This window comes from Hippocampus bargibanti, linkage group LG12, assembly GCF_051943395.1.
Source record: "Hippocampus bargibanti isolate YZ-2025 linkage group LG12, ASM5194339v1, whole genome shotgun sequence".
NCBI lineage: Eukaryota > Metazoa > Chordata > Actinopteri > Syngnathiformes > Syngnathidae > Hippocampus > Hippocampus bargibanti.
Window position 1 is genome coordinate 22,987,435 of NC_142745.1, and position 23,209 is coordinate 23,010,643.

General features: G+C 43.1%; 2 protein-coding genes across 6 annotated transcripts in view; both read left to right on the top strand.

Moving 5' to 3' along the window:
• Positions 1–7,393, top strand: part of zc3h11a (zinc finger CCCH-type containing 11A) — a 29,656-nt gene extending 22,263 nt beyond the window's left edge. For 4 of the 5 annotated variants that reach the window (XM_089009552.1, XM_089009548.1, XM_089009551.1 and 1 more), the window contains 3 exons: positions 1,149–1,318; positions 3,350–3,516; positions 5,602–7,393. In XM_089009552.1, coding sequence (XP_088865678.1) covers positions 1,149–1,318; positions 3,350–3,516; positions 5,602–5,797 — 533 coding nt within the window. In that variant the 3' untranslated portion in view covers positions 5,798–7,393. The remainder of the gene's footprint in view (positions 1–1,148; positions 1,319–3,349; positions 3,517–5,601) is intronic. The other variant, XM_089009547.1, reaches the window with a different exon arrangement.
• A 951-nt stretch (positions 7,394–8,344) lies between these two features.
• LOC148890923 (uncharacterized) lies at positions 8,345–16,303 on the top strand. Its single transcript, XM_089009553.1, has 2 exons — positions 8,345–9,366; positions 15,026–16,303. The coding sequence occupies exons 1-2, from the start codon at positions 9,171–9,173 to the stop codon at positions 15,802–15,804; spliced, it is 975 nt and encodes a 324-aa protein (XP_088865679.1). The 5' UTR covers positions 8,345–9,170; the 3' UTR covers positions 15,805–16,303.
• The last annotated feature ends 6,906 nt before the right edge of the window (positions 16,304–23,209 follow it).

A 23,209-nucleotide genomic window follows, 5' to 3' on the forward strand; every position in this document is an offset into this window, starting at 1 on the left:
TGTTGACATGTAGCAGTTCTAGATGAAAGAGGAGAGGATCAAAGCATCATGTCAGCAATGCATCAGGGACATCATGGTGGAATTTGTACATCTACTACAAGCTAAATGTTGAAAGCAAACACGAAGCTGTAGCATCCATTGATGTAAATACATTGTTTCACATCTCCTGTCCCACATAAATCCGCTTCAATTCCAAGACGCAACAGTTTCACATACGCATCGGCGCTCTGCGCTGACGCTGCTTTCTTCTTATCGCGGGCTCTTCAAGCCATGCATCCATCCAACCGCAGACTGTCCAACAGCACCGACCTTTCCGCTGAACAAAGTGGGGCTGTGAGATGCTGCCCATTACAGGCGCTAAAAAAGCACAATGGCCCCTTTGGTGTCCAGTGATGACAGTCAAATGGCTCCGGCATTCCTCCCATTCAAAAACAGTACTGGCATATTCATGCTGCCGATAGGCGCAACCGCTCAGCACAGTCTCCTCCTTGATGATTGTCGTGGCCAAAAATGCTGAAAAACAATCTGTATCCGTTCCACGTGACGCGCAACAACATAAAGTGACAAAACAAAACACAATAACAAGACAAAAACAACAAAAAAGCAAGGCTCATGAGAGCACTTGATGATGGCTGCCTACTCAGGCGCCATCTTGGGATAAAAAAAAAAACACTTAACAGTCACTGTTAGATGTTTTTCTGTGCGTGAGCAGCGGCAGCCACACGTTCCAATATCCACTCAACCCGGAACTAACTCAAATAGATAGAAAGATAGCTAGCTAGCTAGCTAATACATAGCTAATAGCAAGACAACTAATGGATAGCTAGCTAGATAGCCGCATAGCTAATGGATAGCAAATAGCTAGCTAGGTAGCATATGAGCAAAATTTGTTATATAACTGATAGCCAGCCATATATATATATATATATATATATATATACAGTAAAGTCTCGTTATATCAGAATCAGAATATATCGATATAATGAGACTTTACTGTATATATTTAGTCAGAGATTGATGGGGAAGAGAGGGCTGAAATGAGGCGATGTTCCAAATGAGGTTGAAGTCTTGTTCAAATCTTGTTCAAAGTTTTTAAGGGTCAGATCAAAACTTGGATGAAACCCCCTGATTTGTTTTGCGTTTTCCAGTGCGACCCAAACTGAACGTGAAGCCGTCCGTGGTGACGCAGCCCACCTTGCAAGTCAATGCGGCGCAGAAGAGGAAGAGGGCACTGCGCTCTGCTGTTGCTGCTGTCAAACCTTTGAACAGCGCCACCGCACTTTTACACGAATCGCAACAGGAGACGAACAGGAAAGAGGTAAGGAAAGTTTCTTTTGCACGCCTAGTCCTTGAGAATTCACTTCTCAGTTCATTTTGGATTAATTTGTTCATTTCATAGTCCATATTCAAGAAAAGCGGTTTTAACTGAAAAATCTTCACCCCCCCCATACGAATGAAAAATATGACAAGGAGACGCTAGCTTCAAAGTTACTCCAACCAAACAGCTGCAATTTCCAGAAAAAAAACTTGTTCCATGAATGCTTTTTGTTATTTCTTTTTCTAAAATGGAATTACAACAAAAAAAAACACAAACGAACAATAAAACATCAATGAAAAGGTTCCATCCTCTTAGTTTACATATGCACCTTAAAGCTAGCAACCACTCATTTGACGACAATGGGGTTAAAATCTTAGCGAAAGAACATAGATGATTTGAAAGGGGAGTAAAAGAAGCAATTTTCATAAAACAACTAAATCCTTCATTAAACCGGTTTGGTGGGGTGAGGTTCAATTTGGATCGTTCGTACAACAGCCTACTTAGGCAAAATAGGATTAGTAATGCTGATGAGGTGATACCAGAGAAAATGGGGCATTCAGGACAGTCGTTAGTCAGCACAATAGGAACAATCAGTGGAGTGGCAGGGAGTAGTCCTCTGCTCCCCCCAACCTGAGGGTAGGGACCTATCATAGCAGAGTCCGGCACCGCCATGTCTGGACAATAGGGATATATATATAGGGCCTAAACTACCAGTAAGACTTTAGTTTGCTGACCAAGTTTCTTGGATAAGAAGCGAAACGTCCGACACCTTCAAAGAAGTACAGATGACGGCTGAAGAAACCTTTTCATCGATGGACCACTCCTGTACGACTGAGAGCTTACACAGACAAACAATAAAACACGAATGAATTTTTCTCTGGTAGACAAATTCGCTGCACTAGTATCATCAAAAAAAATGAGAAAAATGGAGGTACTACCCAGTTCTATTTGGGTGACTGTTTTTAGAGTTAATGGCAACGAGGGAAGAAGCTGTTTACGCTTCTGCTGGTTTGGTGCACATGGGGAGTCGCTGGAAAAGGTGGTGGGCAGGGCGCGGAGGGTCCAGTAGATCAAAATCATGTTTATTGGCCAAGTATGTAGAACACGCAAGGAATTTGACTCGTTTAGAACACGCTGCACTAGTATCACAGAAGAAAAATGGAGGCACTAGACAGTTCTATTTGGGTTACTCTTTCGAGAGTTAATGGTGCCGGCGAGGGAAGAAGCTGTTTAAATGTCTGCTGAATTTGGTGTGGATCGATCGGTAGCGCTTGTCTGAGTCAGAGGAGTCGCTGGAAACGGTGGTGTGCAGGGTGCGGAGGGTCCAGTCGGATTTTCCACGCCCTTCTATGGATTCTTGCAGTGTGCAAGTCCTCGAGAGTGCCAATGATTTTTTTTCCCACCGTCCTAACTGTCCTAACTAAAAGTTGTAGTACACCGTACATTATTTAAAATGATTTAAAAAACGTATACAATACAGGGAAAACGTATATGCTGACAGGTATGCTATTCTAAGGTAAAACCCTAACTGAAGGAGGAAATGAGCTGTCTCACACATACTCTAACTAAACCCCCATCTTATCTCCAGGCTAATGTTAAAAAATATATACAGGTAGCATCCAACTTCCGACCGGCTCAACTTACAGCCACCCGTACCTACGACCACAGCCTCCAGACCCTATTTGCAAAATGTTAATTCTACGCCTGGCACCACAACACGCTAGCAGGCTGTCAACGCGTGCAACAATTTTGGTTAGCCAACCAGCATCTCACTCTCACACAGCAATCGACCGTGTGATGGCACCACAGGGGGGAGTTTGCCAGTCATTTAGCCTCCAAGTCTCTATTCAAAATTTTGAATGGATTTCGACTTGCGATCATTTTGACTTACAGCCGTTTCAACTTGCGACCATTTGGCCAGAATGGAACTCGGACGTAAGTCGGATTACCTGTATTTGTTTTGTACTTCCATTCCCAAAAGTTTGAGAAGATTCCTGAATGTATTTTCACTGACCTTGTCTGACATTTCAGGTGCTGAGCTCTCGAGTTTCCTGCAGTCCAAGCACATTGTTGGAAGACAAACGCAGCTCAAGTGAGGACTCACAGATCCTCCATCTTTCAAAACGCAGCCCGAGCCAAGACCCCAAACGAGATGTCAGCCTTGCAACTCCCGTGGAAGCCTGCGCTGCCTCCCGAAGGTACAAGTTCATTGAGGTCTCGTCAGACTGAAAATTGTTGCGTCTTCAAATGCAAAACTTTTCATGAAATCAAAAGCCGGAAAAAAAGTAGTCATGATTGAAAATGGGATTACAGTGATACCTTGGTTTACGAACTTAATTGGTTCCCAGACAGTGTGTCAGGCGAAAAGTGTGTATCCCAAGAATTAATTTCCCATAGGAAACCATTAAAATGGCAATAATCCGTTCCCAGGTCCCCATAAAACATAATTTTCTACTTTCTAATTTTCTAAGCCTTAAAAATACACAAAATATACCTTATTTACCGTATTTTCACGACCATAAGGCGCATATAAACGTCTCCGTTTTTTTTGAGAATGTGCGGTGCGCCCTGTAGTGCGGACGTGTTAGAGGCCACCATGAGGAGGACGTGGTAGAGAGCATGAGGGGGGATGTGTGGGCGTGGTTTGTGTATACAAGAACAGGTATGTGCTTCATGCAGAACATTGCTGTTTTAACAACTCAGAAAATGGCAAAGAGACATGGTTATGAAGTTCAGCTTAAACTGAAGGCTTTCCAAGGAGCTGGCGTTTTATGAAACTGTGATGTTTTATGAAACACTGTTCCATCCGGGCCAGGACTACGGCAGCGCAGCAACGTCCGGCGAATTATTCTGAAAAGCTAGCGAAAAGGCTTCGTTTCCTGTTGTGCTTGGCTGCCATGCTAACGGAGAGAAACTCCCGCCGATGGTGATTTTTAAAAGAAAGACCTTGCCTAAAGAGACATTTCCAGCAGGCGTCATTATTAAGGCAAACGAAAAGGGCTAGATGTTACGCCGCAGTTTGCCAATGGATTGTGGATGCTTGGGCTAACGTGTCTGCTGGCACGGTGGCTCGAGCTTTCGGAAAAGCCGGCATAATTTCCGAGGAGCCGCACAGCACAAAAAGTGACTGACCGTCAGGAAAGTGAAACTGCCACGTTGGTTTAGCGCAGCTGTTCGATTCTGAGACAGAGGATGAGGACTTTGATGGGTTTGATTACTGACTGTTACCGGTAATGTGTTTGTTTTTACCATGCCGACGCCTATTGAGTGATGATTACAAAATGTTCTTACTTTGTAATTAATAAATAAAGCACTACCAAACTGCGTTTTGTTCCCGATCTGTTTTTATAAATACACACACTTGTATGCCTGTGTGTTGTTGTGAGGCGGACGTACGTATGGCAGTAGGGGATATGTACCGGTATATAGACTTGCGTCCTTTCATCCGGTGCGCCCAATGTGTATGTTAAATACAGAAATGGCACACATAAATGAGACTGCGCCTTTTCACACGGTGGTGGTCGTGAAAATACGGTATGTATAATAAATGTGTTATGGTATTATAATTAAAGAAATACAGTGTAAATCAAGTGGTTTTATTGACCTTTGTGATGGTCGTTGATGACTTGATGGAATGGAGTGGGCGGTTTCATCATCATGAAACACTTGATAAGGAACGTAGCCTTCTTCTTTCACCATCTTGAGGAATGATCCCTTGTAGGTGCTTTCTCTGCGATCATTTTGCCTTGTTCCTCATCAATTGTATTCTGTTTAGCTGGGTTGACAGCTTTTTGCATAAAGTGTACAGGTGGCTTGTGCGGGTTATTTGTGAAGCCTGATTGGTGGGATATTTTAACCTTGTAGTCTACACTCTGCCACACTATCAATAAAGCTGAAACGAGTCCAAATTTCTCTGTTGTCTATCCATTTTCTCACTCTCTCTGTTATCTGCCTGTCTCTTTAATGTTTAACCTACCCCCCTCACTGCTGCGTTCTTGACCAATCACGTGGCTTTAACAGACGACTGGGGGCGGGGAATAGGGGACCAAAACTGCCATTTTCTTGTTGGAGGAATGGGCTCGTCACATCACTGATTGTGGCAGCTCCGTGTGTATCCCGAAAAATAGTTTGTATGCAAAGGTTACATTTTCATAAATTTAATGTTCGTAAACCGAAAAGTTCATAAGCCAAGGGGTTCTTAAACTGAGGTATCACTGTATTTTGTGCTTGGAAATGTTTTTTGACCCACAAATGAAATTCTAACGAAGATATCCCTCCATTAGCAGCGTCCAGAAGACCACCCCTCAAAGTAAATCACGGAGACAAAGTTTAGCAGGGTCACGTCACTCAACATCGGCCGCCGATGACTTTGAAGAGCTCATCAACGAATTCACAGACGATCATCTGGACGGAGACGTGGACCCCGGCATTGGGGAGGACGATCTACTGCAGGAGCTGTCAGACATGATTGGCAGCTGAGGCCATCTTTCTTTGGTCGATCGACCACACCAATATTGTTCAGGTTGATTCAGTGCATTTAAGCCCCGCCCCTTGACTAAGGATTTATGTTTGTTGTCTTTTTCTGGAATCAAAATCTGCATCAACAATGTGGTAGATTTAAGTGTTGGAAAAGGCAAACATTGTGTATACTGGGTATGCACTGGGAACATCTAAATGTATATAGATTAAAAAAAGAAAGGATCCCCGGCTGCAATTGCTTTGCTTTTAATTTCTCGCAAATATTGTCACTTACTTTTTTAGTAACTATTTTTAAAGCAGTCAACGTCAATTTGATTTCAGTTTGACTTTATTCTTGTGTGTAATGTTTTTTTTCTTTCTTAAATGTTGTGTATAGTTTATTTCTTAAACCATGACTAGATTTATTCAATGGGTTTCAATTGAACTGAATAATGGTGATACATCAAGTAAAAAAATGGACACATATTTAAGCAATTGTTTTTTTGGTTTGATTTTTTTTTTCATCTAATGCAATGATTTGAAAAATCACTCCAACTTTATCCATCAGTTCACTCTCAATAAAAAGTCATTTCTCCACAGGAGGGTCAATTAAAACATGCTCTTATTTAACAAGGTGACTTTTTCATCTCTATGAAACAAACAATAACAAACCAGCTTGTGCTCCCATTCGACATATGCGAGGACTCCGGTTCTTTGTGCAGATGCTTAATTCTTTAAAGTGATTTCACTTGCATCATGAATCACCTACGACACCCCCGTAGAACTACAAACAAGCATGAAAATATAGCTATTAATTACACATAAACACTTGGATTTTACATCAACGAAATAATTTATGCAATAAAATCATACATAACACTTTGCCCGCTTGCTGCGCCGAATGGAAGGCTTGATCTTTGACCTTTTTAATCTTTGTGTTGTCATATTATTTATTTAGTTTTTTTGTTTTACTTTGTTACTTTAGGGTTGAATAATCGCTGGTGTCAGTCAAAAGTCAAAGTCAGCGTTTTTTGTCAACTATGCTAATATGCATGACATACAGCACAGATGAAATTACTGTCTCGGACCCAGCATGCAAGGCACTTATAATGACTTTAACAAACATAATAAACATGAAAATGCCAATTTGCCAGGAGAGGGGAGCCGCTGCGTGTTCACGCGCCACCATCTTCGGGGGAAAAAATAAATAATAAATACATAACAAATATGACAACACAAAGACACAGTCATTCATTCTTCAGGCCTTGCTGTACCCTCTTTGTGATAACTTGAAGCAGTTCTAGATGAAAGAGGAGAGGATCAAAGCATCCATGTCAGTAGTGGATCAGTGACGTCATGGTGGAATTATTGTTTGTTTTGGGTTGTTACTTTCTCCCTTGTACTTGTGCTTTGGGGCATTGTTAAATTGCTTTTGTTTTGATTGTTCAAAAAAACCTTATTTTACCTTTCATTTTCAAATTCAATATTTTTGTGGAAGCACATTTATTTTCCTTACTCCATATGTCCTATGACAATGTGGGCAAGACCGAACAATATATTAGTTTGTTGCTGAACTTGTCCCACTTTTTAATTCAAATGATGAAACTAAGTTCCACACACACACACACACTCATGTCACGCACGTCGAGCAAATAAAAGGAGAGGTTTTGGAACAGTCTTTAGTGCATGAATGATCAATCCCACAGTGATACAGGTAGTAGTTGGTCTCATTTCAGTGTCAGTCGACAGCTATTATTGACTTTTGCAGAAACGGAAGAGCGTTGTTGATTAGTTTCCGGCCATAGAACTGGTGGCACTGTGACAGATCTCTCGATAAGGTCACATCGATCTCCACTGTGAGACTAATAAAGGCATATTAAATCCAATCCAATCGATTGCAAAATCCTTCTTTATGTTCACCACTAATTCAGTTAAACACCAGCCATGCAATGTGCTCTGATGGACGAAAAAAATATGAACATTTCTTAAATGATGGATGGGGCTTTTCGTGACCGGATAGAAACCTGAAGGCTGCTCTCCTTCTGTGGCTGGAACTATGAGAGCAGAGATGATTCCTCTCTTTACATTGATGATGTACACTGGTTCATTCGGTTCGGGGTACAGTTGAACATTGGAAGTATGCTGCACTGCGAACTTGAGGGGGTTTCTTTCCATGGCTGCCTTGAAGGCCCCTGAGCCAGTAGACTGTGTGTATACCAGTTGGCCATGAGGATCAATGGCAGCCACCTCATTGATTGTGCAGTCCATAATGCGCATGACAAATCCACAAATCTGAGGGACTTCAATCTCTACCTGACAAGTAACTTTAAGTCCATTCTTCAAGTTGGCAGTGCCCACCGCATCATTCCTGCTCTCTGTGATGTACTTGTAGATGTATTCCTTATTGACCTGTGTGTGTGTGTGGCTCATCTGCTTACCCGCAGAAAAAAATATCCTGTGACTGTAAAGCAGGGGTCTCAAACTCAATTTACCCGGGGCCGCTGGAGGCAGAGTCTGGGTGAGGCTGGGCCGCATCAGAATGTTTGCAAGAAAAGCACAGATAAAACATTCCAATGTTCTGAAAATCTTCATTTTTAACACACACAAAATGAATTAAATGAATAAATGGAAAAATGAATACAAAATTAATTAACCAGTAACAAATAAATAAAATAATTATAATGATCATAAGGCAGATACAGACGACTGAAAAAAAACACAGGAAACTAATTATTTTAGTAAAGTTTCAAATGTCTGTATTCACAGTTCTTTAACCTATAACTTTCCAAACATCAATAAAATATTGAACATGAAGTGTCCTAAACATGGCTTCTCTTGCCTACTTCTTGCTGCTGGAGACCTAGCAGCGCTTCTTTTCACAAAGCCGAGCCACATTTGGCTTGAGGGAGGAGGCAGTGGAGAATCTGAGTAGGGCTTGAAGATGCTCATCAGTAAGTCTGGACCTGTACTTCAAGGTGGAGAAGAGCTTCTCACATAAGTATACGCTCCCACTTGAACATTCGGGAAAGTTCAGGGAAGCTGGGGGTTAACTCTCTCAAACATTGCCCAAGCTTGTCTGCTTCTCCATTCACATCCCTGAACTTGGCTTTGAGTGCAGAGTGGCACTGTCGGTCACAGAGCTCCATTTGGAACACAGGAGGGGCATCTTGCACATCAAAAGAGAATGGCTCCGCAAAAATTTGAAATGTGGCTTTGTGCGTCTTGCTGTTGAGTGACCGCTGGCACGTATTATCCATTTTGATGACTGTTTTGTCAAAATATTAAGTCCGCGGTCTGAAGACACCAAGCTTTCAATTCCGGTGCTGTTTTATTTCACTTCCGGGTCAGTAGACGTCAACAGAGGGTCGCTCCTCAGCCAAAATTGGGGGACAACATGACCAAACTGGAGCTGCTGAACGTGTTTCTCAACGACAGAATGACAGCGGCCGCCGAGGAGATTTTCCGAGCCGTCAAAGAAACATTTCTTGAATATCAAGGTGAAATTCGCCGCTCAAAGGAAGAAAACGAGCGTCTGAAACGGCTCCTCAATGTCGCCGTCCAACGACTGCTGATGCTGCAACCAGGACCAGGTAGGCAAGAAAGGTGTCCGCTGTTTCTATGTATTACGTCACACGTGTCAGCTTTTATTTTCTTTTTTGGGGTGGCTATCAGAGATTTAGCCCCACATTCATACGTTTACGTCTGTGTAAGCTCTCAGTCGTACAGGAATGGTCCATCGATGAAAAGGTTTCTTCATCTGTCATCTGTACTTCTTTGAAGGTGTCGGACGTTGCGCCTCTTATCCAAGAAGCTTCATCAGCAAACTAAAGTTTTACTGGTAGTTTAGTTTGCTGACGAAGCTTCTTTGATAAGAAGCGAACCGTCCGACACCTTCAAAGAAGTACAGATGACGGCTGAAGAAACCATTTCATCGATTCAAACATTTATCAATTACAGTGATACCTCAGCTTACGAACTTAATTGGTTCCCAGAAAGTGTGTGTAACGCGAAAAGTGTGTCTTCCAAACATTAATTTCCCATAGGGAACCATTAAAAATGAAAATAATCCATTTCCAGCTCCCCATATAACATAATTTTTGACTAAATAAGCCTTAAAACTACTCAAAATATACCTTATTTTATGTATAATAAATGTGATATTGGATTGTAATTAAATAACTAAACTGTACTGTATAATAAAGTTGTTTTATTGACCTTTGTGAGCGTTGTTGATGTAGTTGCCTCTTGATGATATCCGAGTGAAGTTGCCGTGCTTTCTGGGCGATAATACCCTCACTCACACTGTCCTCTGCTAGCTGCTTTTAGTTAATCCAAATCAACAGAAGTTTTTCAACCTCTTCTATTGCCTGAGACCTATTGCCTGGGACGCTAAGTCAAACAAACGCACACCTCATTCGTGTTTTTCGATGATCTCCTTTTTCTGCTTCACCGTCATTTTCTTTTGTGTCCTCTTCGGCTTAACACTAGCCTGTGATGGGGTCTTTTTCACTCCCATAATAGCAAAAGTACTCCATTCGATAACAAACCATGTCTGCACTCAAAGGAAGGGGAAACTCGTCCGCCAGCCGCCGTGGCGCCGTGTGGTTCGGTTGGTCCGCCAAAAACTAGTCAGCCAGCCAAGACCATATGCTCGCGAATTTAATGTCTGTAAGGTGAAAAATTCGTGAGTTTAAGCATTTGTAAGCTGAGGTATCACTATACCTCCAAAGAAGACACTATCTAATGAGTCTCATCGAGAGAGCGCACGAGTAAGTAGAGACCCCAAACAGAATGGAAGAAATGTCATTTTTGTGGGAGACATCGAGGGTACGAACCATTATCTCAGTTCTAGAAAAGGATCTTTCACGATACTTTACGAAGCGCTCGAAATATCGAGGAAAAGTGGGAATTAATCATAATAATCATAATAATCCTAATACATGTTATTATCTCGTTCTCTAGCTGGCTATTTGACTAGCTAGCTATCTATTTGCAATCTATTTGCTATCCATTTCCTACTTATTAGCTATCTAGCTGGCTGGCTAGCTATCTGGCTATCTATAAGCTAACTTGCTAGGTATGTAGGTACCTATCTATTTGCTATATACAGTGAGACCTCAATTTACAAACACCTTATCTTACAAACTTTTCGTCTTACAAATTCCATCCATCCATCCATCCATCTTCTGCCGCTTATCCGGGGTCGGGTCGCGGGGGCAGCAGCTTCAGTAGGGAAGCCCAGACTTCCCTCTCCCCAGCCACTTCTTCCAGCTCGTCCTGGCGGATCCCGAGGCGTTCCCATGCCAGCTGGGAGACATAGTCTCTCCAGCGTGTTCTGGGTCGTCCCCGGGGTCTCCTGCCAGTGGGACATGCCCGGAACACCTCGCGAGGGAGACGTCCCGGGGGCATCCTAATCAGATGCCCGAACCACCTCATCTGGCTCCTCTCGATGTGGAGGAGAAGCGGCTCGACTTTGAGCCCTTCCCGGATGACCGAGCTTCTCACCCTATCTCTAAGGGAGAGCCCGGACACCCGACGGAGAAAGCTCATTTCGGCCGCTTGCATCCGGGATCTCGTTCTTTCGGACACAACCCATAGCTCGTGACCATAGATGAGGGTTGGGACGTAGATCGACGGGTAGATTGAGAGCTTTGCTTTTTGGCTCAGCTCCTTCTTCACCACGACAGATCGGTACAAAGTCCGCATCACGGCAGACGCCACACCGATCCGCCTGTCGACCTCTCGATCCCTTTCACCCTCACTCGTGAACAAGACACCCAGATACTTAAACTCCTCCACTTGAGGCAAAATCTCCTCCCCGACCCGGAGAGGGCACTCCACCCTTTTCCGACTGAGAACCATTGTCTCAGATTTGGAGGTGCTGATTCTCATCCCAGCGGCTTCACATTCGGCTGCGAAACGCTCCAGCGAGAGTTGGAGAGCTCCACTTGAAGGCCCCAACAGTACAACATCATCTGCAAAAAGCAGAGATGCTATACTGAGGCTACCAAAACGGAAACCTTCAACGCTTCGGCTGCGCCTAGAAATTCTGTCCATAAAGGTTATGAACAGAATCGGTGACAAAGGGCAGCCTTGGCGGAGCCCAACCCTCACTGGAAACGATTCCGACTTACTGCCGGCAATGCGAACCAGACTCTGACATCGGTCATATAGGGACCGAACGGCCCGTATCAGCCGCTCCTGTACCCCATACTCCCGAAGTACCCTCCACAGAACTCCACGAGGGACACGGTCAAACGCTTTCTCCATGTCTACAAAACACATGTAGAGTGGTTGGGCGAATTCCCATGCGCCCTCGAGGACCCTGCTAAGGGTGTAGAGCTGGTCCACTGTTCCGCGGCTGGGACGAAAACCACACTGTTCCTCCTCAATCTGAGGCTCGACTTTCCGACGGACCCGCCCCTCTAGGACCCCTGAATAGACCTTTCCAGGGAGGCTGAGGAGTGTGATCCCTCTGTAGTTGGAACACACCCTCCGGTCCCCCTTTTTAAAAAGGGGGACCACCACCCCGGTCTGCCAATCCAGAGGCACTCTCCCCGATGACCACGCAATGTTGCAGAGGCGTGTCAGCCAGGACAGCCCCACAACATCCAGAGCCTTTAGGAACTCCGGTCGGATCTCATCCACCCCCGGGGCCTTGCCACGGAGGAGCTTTTTAACCACCTCGGTGACTTCAGTCACAAGGATCGGAGGGCCCACCTCGGAGTCCCCAGACACTGCTTCCTCCAAGGAAGGCGTGTTGGTGGAGTTGAGGAGGTCTTCGAAGTACTCTGCCCACCGGTTCACGACGTCTCGAGTCGAAGTCAGCAGCGCCCCACCCTCACTGTACACAGTGTTAGTGGTGCACTGCTTTCCCCTCCCGAGACGCCGGATGGTGGACCAGAATTTCCTCGAAGCGGTCCGGAAGTCGGCTTCCATTCGGACGTTGCGCTTCTTATCCAAGAAGCTTCATCAGCAAACTAAAGTTTTACTGGTAGTTTAGTTTGCTGACGAAGCTTCTTTGATAAGAAGCGAACCGTCCGACACCTTCAAAGAAGTACAGATGACGGCTGAAGAAACCATTTCATCGATTCAAACATTTATCAATTACAGTGATACCTCAGCTTACGAACTTAATTGGTTCCCAGAAAGTGTGTGTAACGCGAAAAGTGTGTCTTCCAAACATTAATTTCCCATAGGGAACCATTAAAAATGAAAATAATCCATTTCCAGCTCCCCATATAACATAATTTTTGACTAAATAAGCCTTAAAACTACACAAAATATACCTTATTTTATGTATAATAAATGTGATATTGGATTGTAATTAAATAACTAAACTGTACTGTATAATAAAGTTGTTTTATTGACCTTTGTGAGCGTTGTTGATGTAGTTGCCTCTTGATGATATCCGAGTGAAGTTGCCGTGCTTTCTGGGCGATAATACCCTCACTCACACTGTCCTCTGCTAGCTGCTTTTAGTTAATCCAAATCAACAGAAGTTTTTCAACCTCTTCTATTGCCTGAGACCTATTGCCTGGGACGCTAAGTCAAACAAACGCACACCTCGTTCATGTTTTTCTATGATCTCCTTTTTCTGCTTCACCGTCATTTTCTTTTGTGTCCTCTTCGGCTTAACACTAGCCTGTGATGGGGTCTTTTTCGCTCCCATAATAGCAAAAGTACTCCATTCGATAACAAACCATGTCTGCCGTGGCGCCGTGTGGTTCGGTTGGTCCGCCAAAAACTAGTCAGCCAGCCAAGACCATATGCTCGCGAATTTAATGTTTGTAAGGTGAAAAAATCGTGAGTTTAAGCATTTGTAAGCTGAGGTATCACTATACCTCCAAAGAAGACACTATCTAATGAGTCTCATCGAGAGAGCGCACGAGTAAGTAGAGACCCCAAACAGAATGGAAGAAATGTCATTTTTGTGGGAGACATCGAGGGTACGAACCATTATCTCAGTTCTAGAAAAGGATCTTTCACGATACTTTACGAAGCGCTCGAAATATCGAGGAAAAGTGGGAATTAATCATAATAATCATAATAATCCTAATACATGTTATTATCTCGCTCTCTAGCTGGCTATTTGACTAGCTAGCTATCTATTTGCAATCTATTTGCTATCCATTTCCTACTTATTAGCTATCTAGCTGGCTGGCTGGCTATCTATAAGCTAACTTGCTAGCTGGCGACCTATCTTTTTAGCTAGGTATGTAGGTACCTATCTATTTGCTATATACAGTGAGACCTCAACTTACAAACACCTTATCTTACAAACTTTTCGTCTTACAAATTTATGAAAATTAAACCTTAAAATAAGCACTATTTTCATAATACACACCCACCACGGCTTCTCTTTTCAAACAGCAATTCCCTTTGACCTTCGACCTCGAGCGCCATTCCATCAAGTCATAAATGACCATCACAAATGTAAATAAAGTGACTTTATGATACAGTGCAGTGTATTTCTTTCATTACAATACAATAGTACATTTATTATACATAGAATAAGGTATGTTGTGTGTAGTTTTAAGGCTTATTTAGTTGAAAAGTATATTTTATGGAAACCCGGGAACGGATTATTCCCATTTTAATGGTTTCCTATGGGAATTTTTTTTTTAGATACACACTTTTCGCCTTACACACTCTGTCTGGGAACCAATTAAGTACGTAAGTTGAGGTCTCACTGTATTAGTTATCTTGCTGACTGACGAGCTGTCTGGCTGGCAATATTTGAGCTATCTAGCTGGCTATCTGTTAGCTTGATGGTTGTCTAGCTATCTAGCTAGCTATTTGGCTGACTATTTGAATAGCTATATATCTATCTAGCTAGTCATCTATTAGCCATCTAGCTAGATAGCTATATACCTGGCTGGTTGGCTATCTAGCTAGCTATCTATTGACTTGCTAGCTAGCTAGCTCACTTTCTATCTATTTGAGTTACTTCTGGGTTATTACTGGAACTGAATGCTGTCATTCAAGGTCTGGTGTGTATCAGGACAGTAACAGACGATTGAAGTCTCACTCACTCACTCACTCACTCACTCACTCACTCACTCACTCACTCACTCACTCACTCACTCACTCACTCACTCACTCACTCACTCACTCACTCACTCACTCACTCACTCACTCACTCACTCACTCACTCACTCACTCACTCACTCACTCACTCACTCACTCACTCACTCCATGTCTTATGGATATTTTCAACTTTTTTGATACCTTCTTGACACTTTCCAGAAGCCTGTGCTGTCCAGACTGAGGATCACCACACAATCTCTGACTCTGTAAGAGGAACCGGCGCGATACTACAAGTGAAACAAGAACCCAACCACGAAGACGTCCGCAGTGAGTGTATTCATGATGGAAGAAACCCCAAAAAACAGTTTGACAGGCAATTTAGCTCGGATCCGATATTAGTTCAGACAGTGTGCGGTAGAGATACTGTCACGCTTCCTTTGCCACCACTGGAGACAAAGACAGTCTGGGACTGCGAAGGACCCTTTGCAACCTGTAGTTCATCCTCCCCTCCAGATGGCAAAGACCCTCCCGGCGCTGTAAATAGCCACAAAACCCCCCAAGAAGTTCTATCGGAGCGATCCGTTGGACACCAGGTGAAAGGACCACGGTCCACAGATCCAAAGCCAAGCGTCCACCTACTGCAGCCAAAACCCATCAGATCCCTGAAGTCCCGTAACGCGAGCATCCAGAGGTGGCACAGCTGTCCAGAGTGCGGTAAAGGATTTAGCTTCGCTTGCCAGTTGGAGGTCCACATGCGCTGGCACACCAAAGAGAAACCGTACGGCTGCACGGCGTGCCCAAAGCGCTTCACCACGATCAGCATGCTCAAGAGGCATCACCGCATCCACACCGGGGAGAAACCCTTCGGTTGCCACGTGTGCGGCAAATGCTTTAATCAGTCGGCGCACCTCAATACGCATTTTCGGCTGCACACCCGAGAACGAGCCAGCTGGAAGCGAGCGCCGTTACCCAGGAACGTGCCGTCAAATGGGAACTAAATGAGATTGATGGTTGAGGGGATAACGGTGGACAAAGACGCTCTTCCACTCTTTTCAGATTCTCACTGTGAATAAAACATGTTGTGTGGGGAATAGTTTGCCGTTCAGTTTTTTGTACTTTATAAAAAGGTCCGTTTATGCAGGACGCATCCTGCAAAGATAGATTATTCTTGCAAGAAGGCTCATCAATGATTTCGTGTGCAGTGATACCTCGGTTTACGAACCCCTTGGCTTACGAACGTTTCGGTTTACGAACGTTAAATTTATGAAAATTTAACCTTGGCAAACAAACTATTTTTCGGGACACACCCGGAGCACCACAATGAGTGATGTGTTGGTGGCGAACGAGCCCGTTCTCTTAACAAGAAAATGGCAGCTGACTTGTTTTTATCCTCTATTGCCCGCCCCCGGTCTTCGGTTAAAGCCACGTGATTGGTCAAGAATGCAGCAGTGAGGTAGGGGCTGCGGCTTATACATTGAAGAGACAGGCAGACGGCAGTGAGAGACTAAGAAAATGGATAGAAAACACAGTGAAATTTGGACTCGTTTCAACTTTATTGATAGTTCATAGGTAGAATGTAGACTGCAAGGTTAAAATCTCCCATCAATCAGGCTCCACAAATAACCCGCACAAGCAATCTGTACACTTGATGAAAAAAGCTATCAACCGAGTTAAACAGAACACAATTGATGAGGAACAAGGTAAAATTATCGCAGAGAAAGCACCTACAACGGATCATTCCTCAAGATGGTGAAAGAAGAAGGCTACGTTCCTCATCAAGTGTTTAATGCTGATGAAATCGGCCACTCCATTCCATCAAGCCATCGACCATCACAAAGGTCAATAAAACCAGTAAATACAGTTTATTTCTTGAATGATAATACCATAGCACATTTATTGTACATAAAATAAGGTATATTTTGTGTAGTTTAAGGCTTAGAAAATTCGAAAGTAGAAAAGGATGTTTTATGGGGAACTGGGAACGGATTATTCTCATTTTAATGGTTTCCAATGGGAAATTAATTTTTGGGATACACGCTTTTCGCCTTGCACACTGTCTTGCAACCAATTAAGTTCGTAAGCCAAGGTATCACTGTATTCTGTTTTTTTTTACTAATCCTTTCATATAAAGAAAAAAAACCTCAAAGAATAGTGAGCCATGTTAACTCATCGAGCTAGCTAGCTATTTGCTATCTACTGGTAACTGACTTATGACCAGCTCGATTTACGACCACCAGTATTTATGACCTCCAGACCCTATTTTTAAAATTCTACGCCAGCCAGCATGTCACTCTCGCACAGCAATCGACCGTGTGATGGCACCAGAGGGGGGGAGGGGGTTGCGTGTCATTTAGCCTCCGAGTCTCTAGTCAACATTTTGAATGGATTTCGACTTACGGCCATTTCGACCGTTTGGTCGGAACTGAACTCGGTCGTAAGTTGGATGTCACCTGTATTTGCTATCTAGCTATCTATCTATTAGCTATCTAGCTAGCTAACCATTAGCTATCTACAGTATTGGCTAACTAGCGAGCTTTCTATGTATTTGAGATACTTCCGGGTTGAGTGAACGCTGGCGCGTGTGGCTGCCACTGCTCACCCACAAAAAAATGATCCTGTGACTTTAAAGTGACCTTGAGAGTTTTGAAAGGCACTTATAAATGAAATGGATTATTATTATTATTCACTGACATTCACCGATTTATTCGGGAATTGAAAATATGACGTCAAGCGCCATTCCCGATTTAGTTTCTTGTTTAGGTGCCGATGAAGCGCTGGCCAGACTTCTGGCAATGTTTTCTCCCTCCACAATGGGATAGCATTTCCTTTTTTTTCATGTTAGCGCTTTGTTCCAGCTTCAGCTGTGTTACAGCGTGAAATAAACCAATATGTATGTACTGCATTGTATTTTGAACAGCCGCCCTCATTTCAAGCTCACATAACTCCAGACCCGTATAACTTAGGAATTAACTCTTTTTTTTTCGATGACAAAACAGAGTCTAAGGTTTCTTACGCTGCATTGAATTATTATGTAGTCCTAAAAGTCAATGTTGTGTGGCTCCTGCTATTTGAGTGACAATGACAAAAACCCTGGCACTGGAGTGGACACATTTTTTTTGCACATTGTCTGGCAGTCAGAGTTAATGCTGATTCCAAATTCAACCAAACAAAACATATGCTTTCATGCATGTGTATCAAGTACTGCCAGTGACTAAGTTAAAAAAAATGTTGTTGTGATGAGCTCTAAACCAGAAGCCACAGTATTGATTATGTATATTAAACAGCATCTATACAAAAAAAATAGTGTGTGGAATCGGGTGGTTACACAATTATCCAGTGTCCTCCTCTCTATGTCGTTTAAATGTCAACCTGCCCTCTATTCAGAGGCCTTTTAATGGCGATGCATTCAGCAGCATGCATATCAAGAAGGTTGTGTCCAAATGTTTCTCCAAACAGGACCGGTTGTCCCGGCCAGACTAACTCCCCGAACAAGATCATGAAATGTTGTTGCAGATGCAACCACCTTCAAGTTTACTTCCCTGACAGTAAATGTGACAAATCTGGAATCATGTTGTTCAAATAGGGTCAGGTCCAGTGGCCAATGGCCTTCTTCTACACTTTCAAAAATGGTAAACAAATATGATGTGTACGCAGGAGGTTGTAATGGGGCATAACGAGCAGGCTAGCTGGTGGCTATCTGCCTATCTATTCGCTATTTATTTGCTATCCATTAGCTAGATAGCTATTAGCTGTCTAGCTCACTGGCTGTAAACTGTCTAGCTGGGTAGCTGTTGGCTATGTGGCTATCTATTAACTATTTATTTTCCATCCATTAGCTAGCTAGGTGTTAGCTGTCTAGCTGACTGGCTGTAAACTGTCTAGCTGGCTACTTGTTGGCTATCTGGGCATCTATTAACTATTTATTTGCTATCCATTAGCTTGCTAGCTAGCTTTCTTTCTGTTTGAGTGTACTTTGGGGTTGAGTGAACGCTGGCACGTGTCGCTGCCGCTGCTCACCCGCGGAAAAACTTATCCTGTGACTGTAAAGTGACCTTGAGAGTTTTGAAATGCGCTTTGAAAATGGATTATTATTATTATTATTATTATTATTATTATTATTATTATTATAACATGATGATTTTTGGAGCTCTTGACTCAAAGAAATCCAATAAAGTGCTATTTTCATTATGTGGATTGGATTGGATTAGCCTTTATTCATATCACAGTAGAGAAATTGACATTTCACAACAGCAAAGTTATGAAAGGAAGAGGAAAGGAAAGAAAAAAGTAAAAAAAAAAAAATACAGGAGCAGTTGGAAAGACAGCCACTCTGGTGGCACCATCTTGAAGTCAAAAGAACAAAAAAAACTAAATAATATGACAACACAAAGACAAATTCATTCTTCAGCCCTTGCTGTACTCTTTGTGACATGAAGCAGTTCTAGATGAAATAGGAGAGGATCAAAGCGTCCTTTTCAGCAGTGGATCAGGGACGTCATGGTGGAATGTTCCTATAAGCGGCTCCGTATTAAGAGCCTGCTCCAGGCGTTCAATTCAAAGACGTGGCATTAAGAGCCGATTCGTTCGCGAACCACACATCACTCGTATTGGATGAGTTAGCAAACGTCATTTTTAACCCTCCCCCCCCCCCCTCCCCCAGCCATCCCAGTGACGTGCACGCTGCACAGAGGTGGACCAAAGCGAGAACAGCTGAGACCGCACAGAGGCAGAAGAAGTGCTGAATCCAAGAAGTCGGCAGAGGAGTGGACATAGAAAGGCAAGAAACGGGAAACGCGGACATCATCGAAAGGTGGTCGCCGCCGCCATTGTGACGCTACCGCACAGCTGAAGAAAAAAAGGTGGCGAGCTGCAGGGGAGGAGAAAACAGGAAAGCAGGACAGGTAAACGGACACCTTGCTACTTTTACACGCTGCTGGATTGTTTTTTTAGCATCGCATCCCGCACTTAGTGATGTTTTAAAGATGACATGAAATATGACAACGGAGGAGTTTGTCATTTCCGGATGTGTAACTGCATATGTGTGCGTGTAGTGCGTCCTCGTGCATCTGCTGCATCATGCTGCGGTTTGAGGAGCTTTTTTTTCTGCTCTGCGCAAACTGGAATGCTTCAAAGGCAACTAACTAAAAAGGACCTGGGCCTTGCCGAGCCGTCCGAAACCCGGCTGGGTGTGTGATGTCGGGAGATAAGTTGGTGTCATTGCACATGATGTACCAACATGAAGAGGGACGGTTGAACAAGCTAGGAAATTGGATTTGTTTGCCCCCACGCCCCTCCAAGGTTGCAGCTCGGGATACCAGGGCCTGCCACAACTGTCTCACTGCACCACGTCCTATTCAAATGCGATGAGCTAATTACAATATAGTGGTCGACATCATACATTTTTTGGCCAGCAGAGAAGGCCTTGCAGGCCCTGACAACCGATAAGGCAATTTGAAATGATTTCAGAAGAATTCATGGACAAAATAGCATTCGCATCAGTCTATGATTCAGATATTTTGAGGCCAGCAGAGAAGGCCTTGCAGCCCCTGACAACCGACAAGACGCTTTACAGTCACAGGATTTCTTTTGTGCGGGTGAGCAGCGGCAGCCATTCGCGCCAGCGTTCACTCTATCCGGATATAACACAGTAGCAAAGTTATGAAAGGAAGAGGAAAGGAAAGAAACAAGTATAAAAACAAAATATAGGAGCTGCTGGAAAGGCAGTCACTTTCGCGGCGCCGTCTTGAAGTAAAAAACAACAACTAAATAAAAAATAAGATGACAATACAAAGACACGGAGAGTCATTCTTAACTATATAGCAATCTCGCTAGCTGGCTATCTATGGGTGATCTATTAGCTAGCTAGCTTTCTATCTATTTGAGTAACTTCCGGGTTGAGTGAACGCTGGCGCGTGTGGCTGCCACTGCTCACCCACAGAAAAACGGCTGCAGCGACTGTAAAGTGACCGTGAGAGTTTTGACAGAGAGACAAGCATAGATACCAGATAACAGCCTGCCAGCCAGCTAGATGGCTAATAGCTAGCCAGTCAAATAGCCAAAACGTGCTTTTCTTTTGAGGCATGACAATTAGGCTTCTATTTCTGGGCAACTTTAAAGGACAGCCGACGTCTCCGGACAAGTTGTGTCCTTCTTCTTTTCCTTTCGGCTTTTCCCATCAAGGGGTCGCCACAGCAAATCAGTGTCCTCCATCTTGAGAGGTTTGATCCGCATGTTTGTTTTGGCCAAGCTTTTACATCGGATGCCCTTCCTGACACAACCCTCTGTATTTATCCGGGCTTGGGACCGGCACAAGAAGACATATGTCCCTTTGTGGCTACAGAACAAGCAACTGACTCAGTCCTACTAATACTAATACTAATACTAATACTAATACATTTGCTTCTATTTGCCTTTCAAATCTGTCAAGGTCAATTTACTGTCACAGGATCAGTTTTTCTGCGTATATATATATATATATATATATATACATACAGTAAAGTCTCGTTATATCGATATCGGATATATCGATAGTCCCGGTTATATCGATACTATTTCTATGCACGCACGGAGAAAAGTACATGCAAACAGGGTCGGATATATCGATAGTCCCGGTTATATCGATATTTTTTCGGACTCCCTTGAATATCGATATAACGAGACTTTACTATATATATATATATATATATATATATATATATATATATATATATATATATATATATATATATATATATATATATATATATATATATATATATCGCAAACCGAGGCATCAATGTACATATTTGTGTGTAAATATATACAGTGTATATCTATTACTAATAAGCACAGAGACATTTTTTACACTTTTGACATGCCAGATGTTATTCACACTGTAATGTTTGCATCCAACTCCAAAACAAGACCGACTTTGGCCACGTGGGCTCGTGGGGCGTCAGTGGGAATTTTGCTGCCCGCAGCTTTCATTTCAATATTCATTGGGTGGCTTTACAGGCTACCTTAACTGCTCGCCCTGCATTTGTTAAATGGATCTCCTTTCAAATCTGTTGCAGGAGAAAGTGTTTCAAATCCCTCTCACAGATGTGTCCATAATTTGTAAAACGGCTTCAAATGACTTCTACTGGGCGTATTTTAATAAGATTCCACCGCATATAGCTATATTTACCTTTTAAGACTGGCGCTGAACATTCAGGAAGTCTTGTTTTTGAGTTGGTGACGAGTCTGTACGTGACGTCAGAAAAGGACCGCCTCCTCACCGTAAAAATACGCATTGTAGCGTCTTTCCATCACGTCAATGTATTTTACTGTACTGTTTTTTTTAAACTATGTCTTACACCCAAAAGCCGCCAGCAGAGGGAGGCAAACTCCATGGAAGGAATGTATCAGCCTGTGGAAACGAGCTGATTAATTCCTCATCGGAGCTGGTCGCCATTTTTCTGCCTCTTTTTGGGTGAGACATTACCCCTGCCCGTTTGCCTCAAAATGGCCCAAATAAATTCTTTAATCGATTGCAAACATGTATGCTTTGCTCATCAGGACTATTTGAATCATATTCATAACTGGATGTGTGACAAGAAAGCATATTCTCTGAATCTGAAGCCATTGTTTGGATTCACAAGCAATGCAAGACGTCTTGGCGTGACGTCACGAACTGGGGGCGGGACTTTCTGAAAATGCTCAATTTTTTTGCAGATTTTGGACACTTTAAGTCATTTTTATTGGTGTTTTGCATTTGACTAAAATATACTGCGTGTTTTGGGTATTTTACATGCTATAAAACGTTTTTCTGGTGTCAGTTAAAAAACAAAAAAGTGGCGTCGGTTGTCCTTTAAGATTGACTCTATTATCTTTTACATGTCGCAGTTTAAACGCGTTGAATTAAAAAAATGACTCAAAGCTTGTTTGAAATGCCATTTGCTTTCTCATGTTGGTTTATTGTTCAGTGCAGATACATGTATTTGCCAGTAGAGGTGAGTATTGTCACACCAAATTCAGAGGAAAGTGGATGGAGCCAAACGTCACTTCGTTGTGACACTAACACCCGAAAAACGTTTTGTTTCGTAGGATGGCTTTATGAATGTCAGTCTTAATATTCATCCTATTTTTGTGTTTTAGTTGGAAGAGTTGGAACTGGCAACTCTCCGCTTCTCTTGTTACATTCAGCTGCAGTACTACCACAATTCATGCGGCCAAAAATGTGCCGTATTATCTTGGGGGAGGGAAGCGCTGGGGAAGGCCAATAGTACGATGCTGGCTGGCTGCCATGTGTTGAGAATAAGTCGAAAACGGAGAGATCACAGGCTTGAAATAGAGGCAGGGAACCTTCCCAGAGTGTCCTGCCGCCCCAGGGCAAAAACGTCCACCGAGACGACCTCTGAAATGAATAACAATAATAATAATACA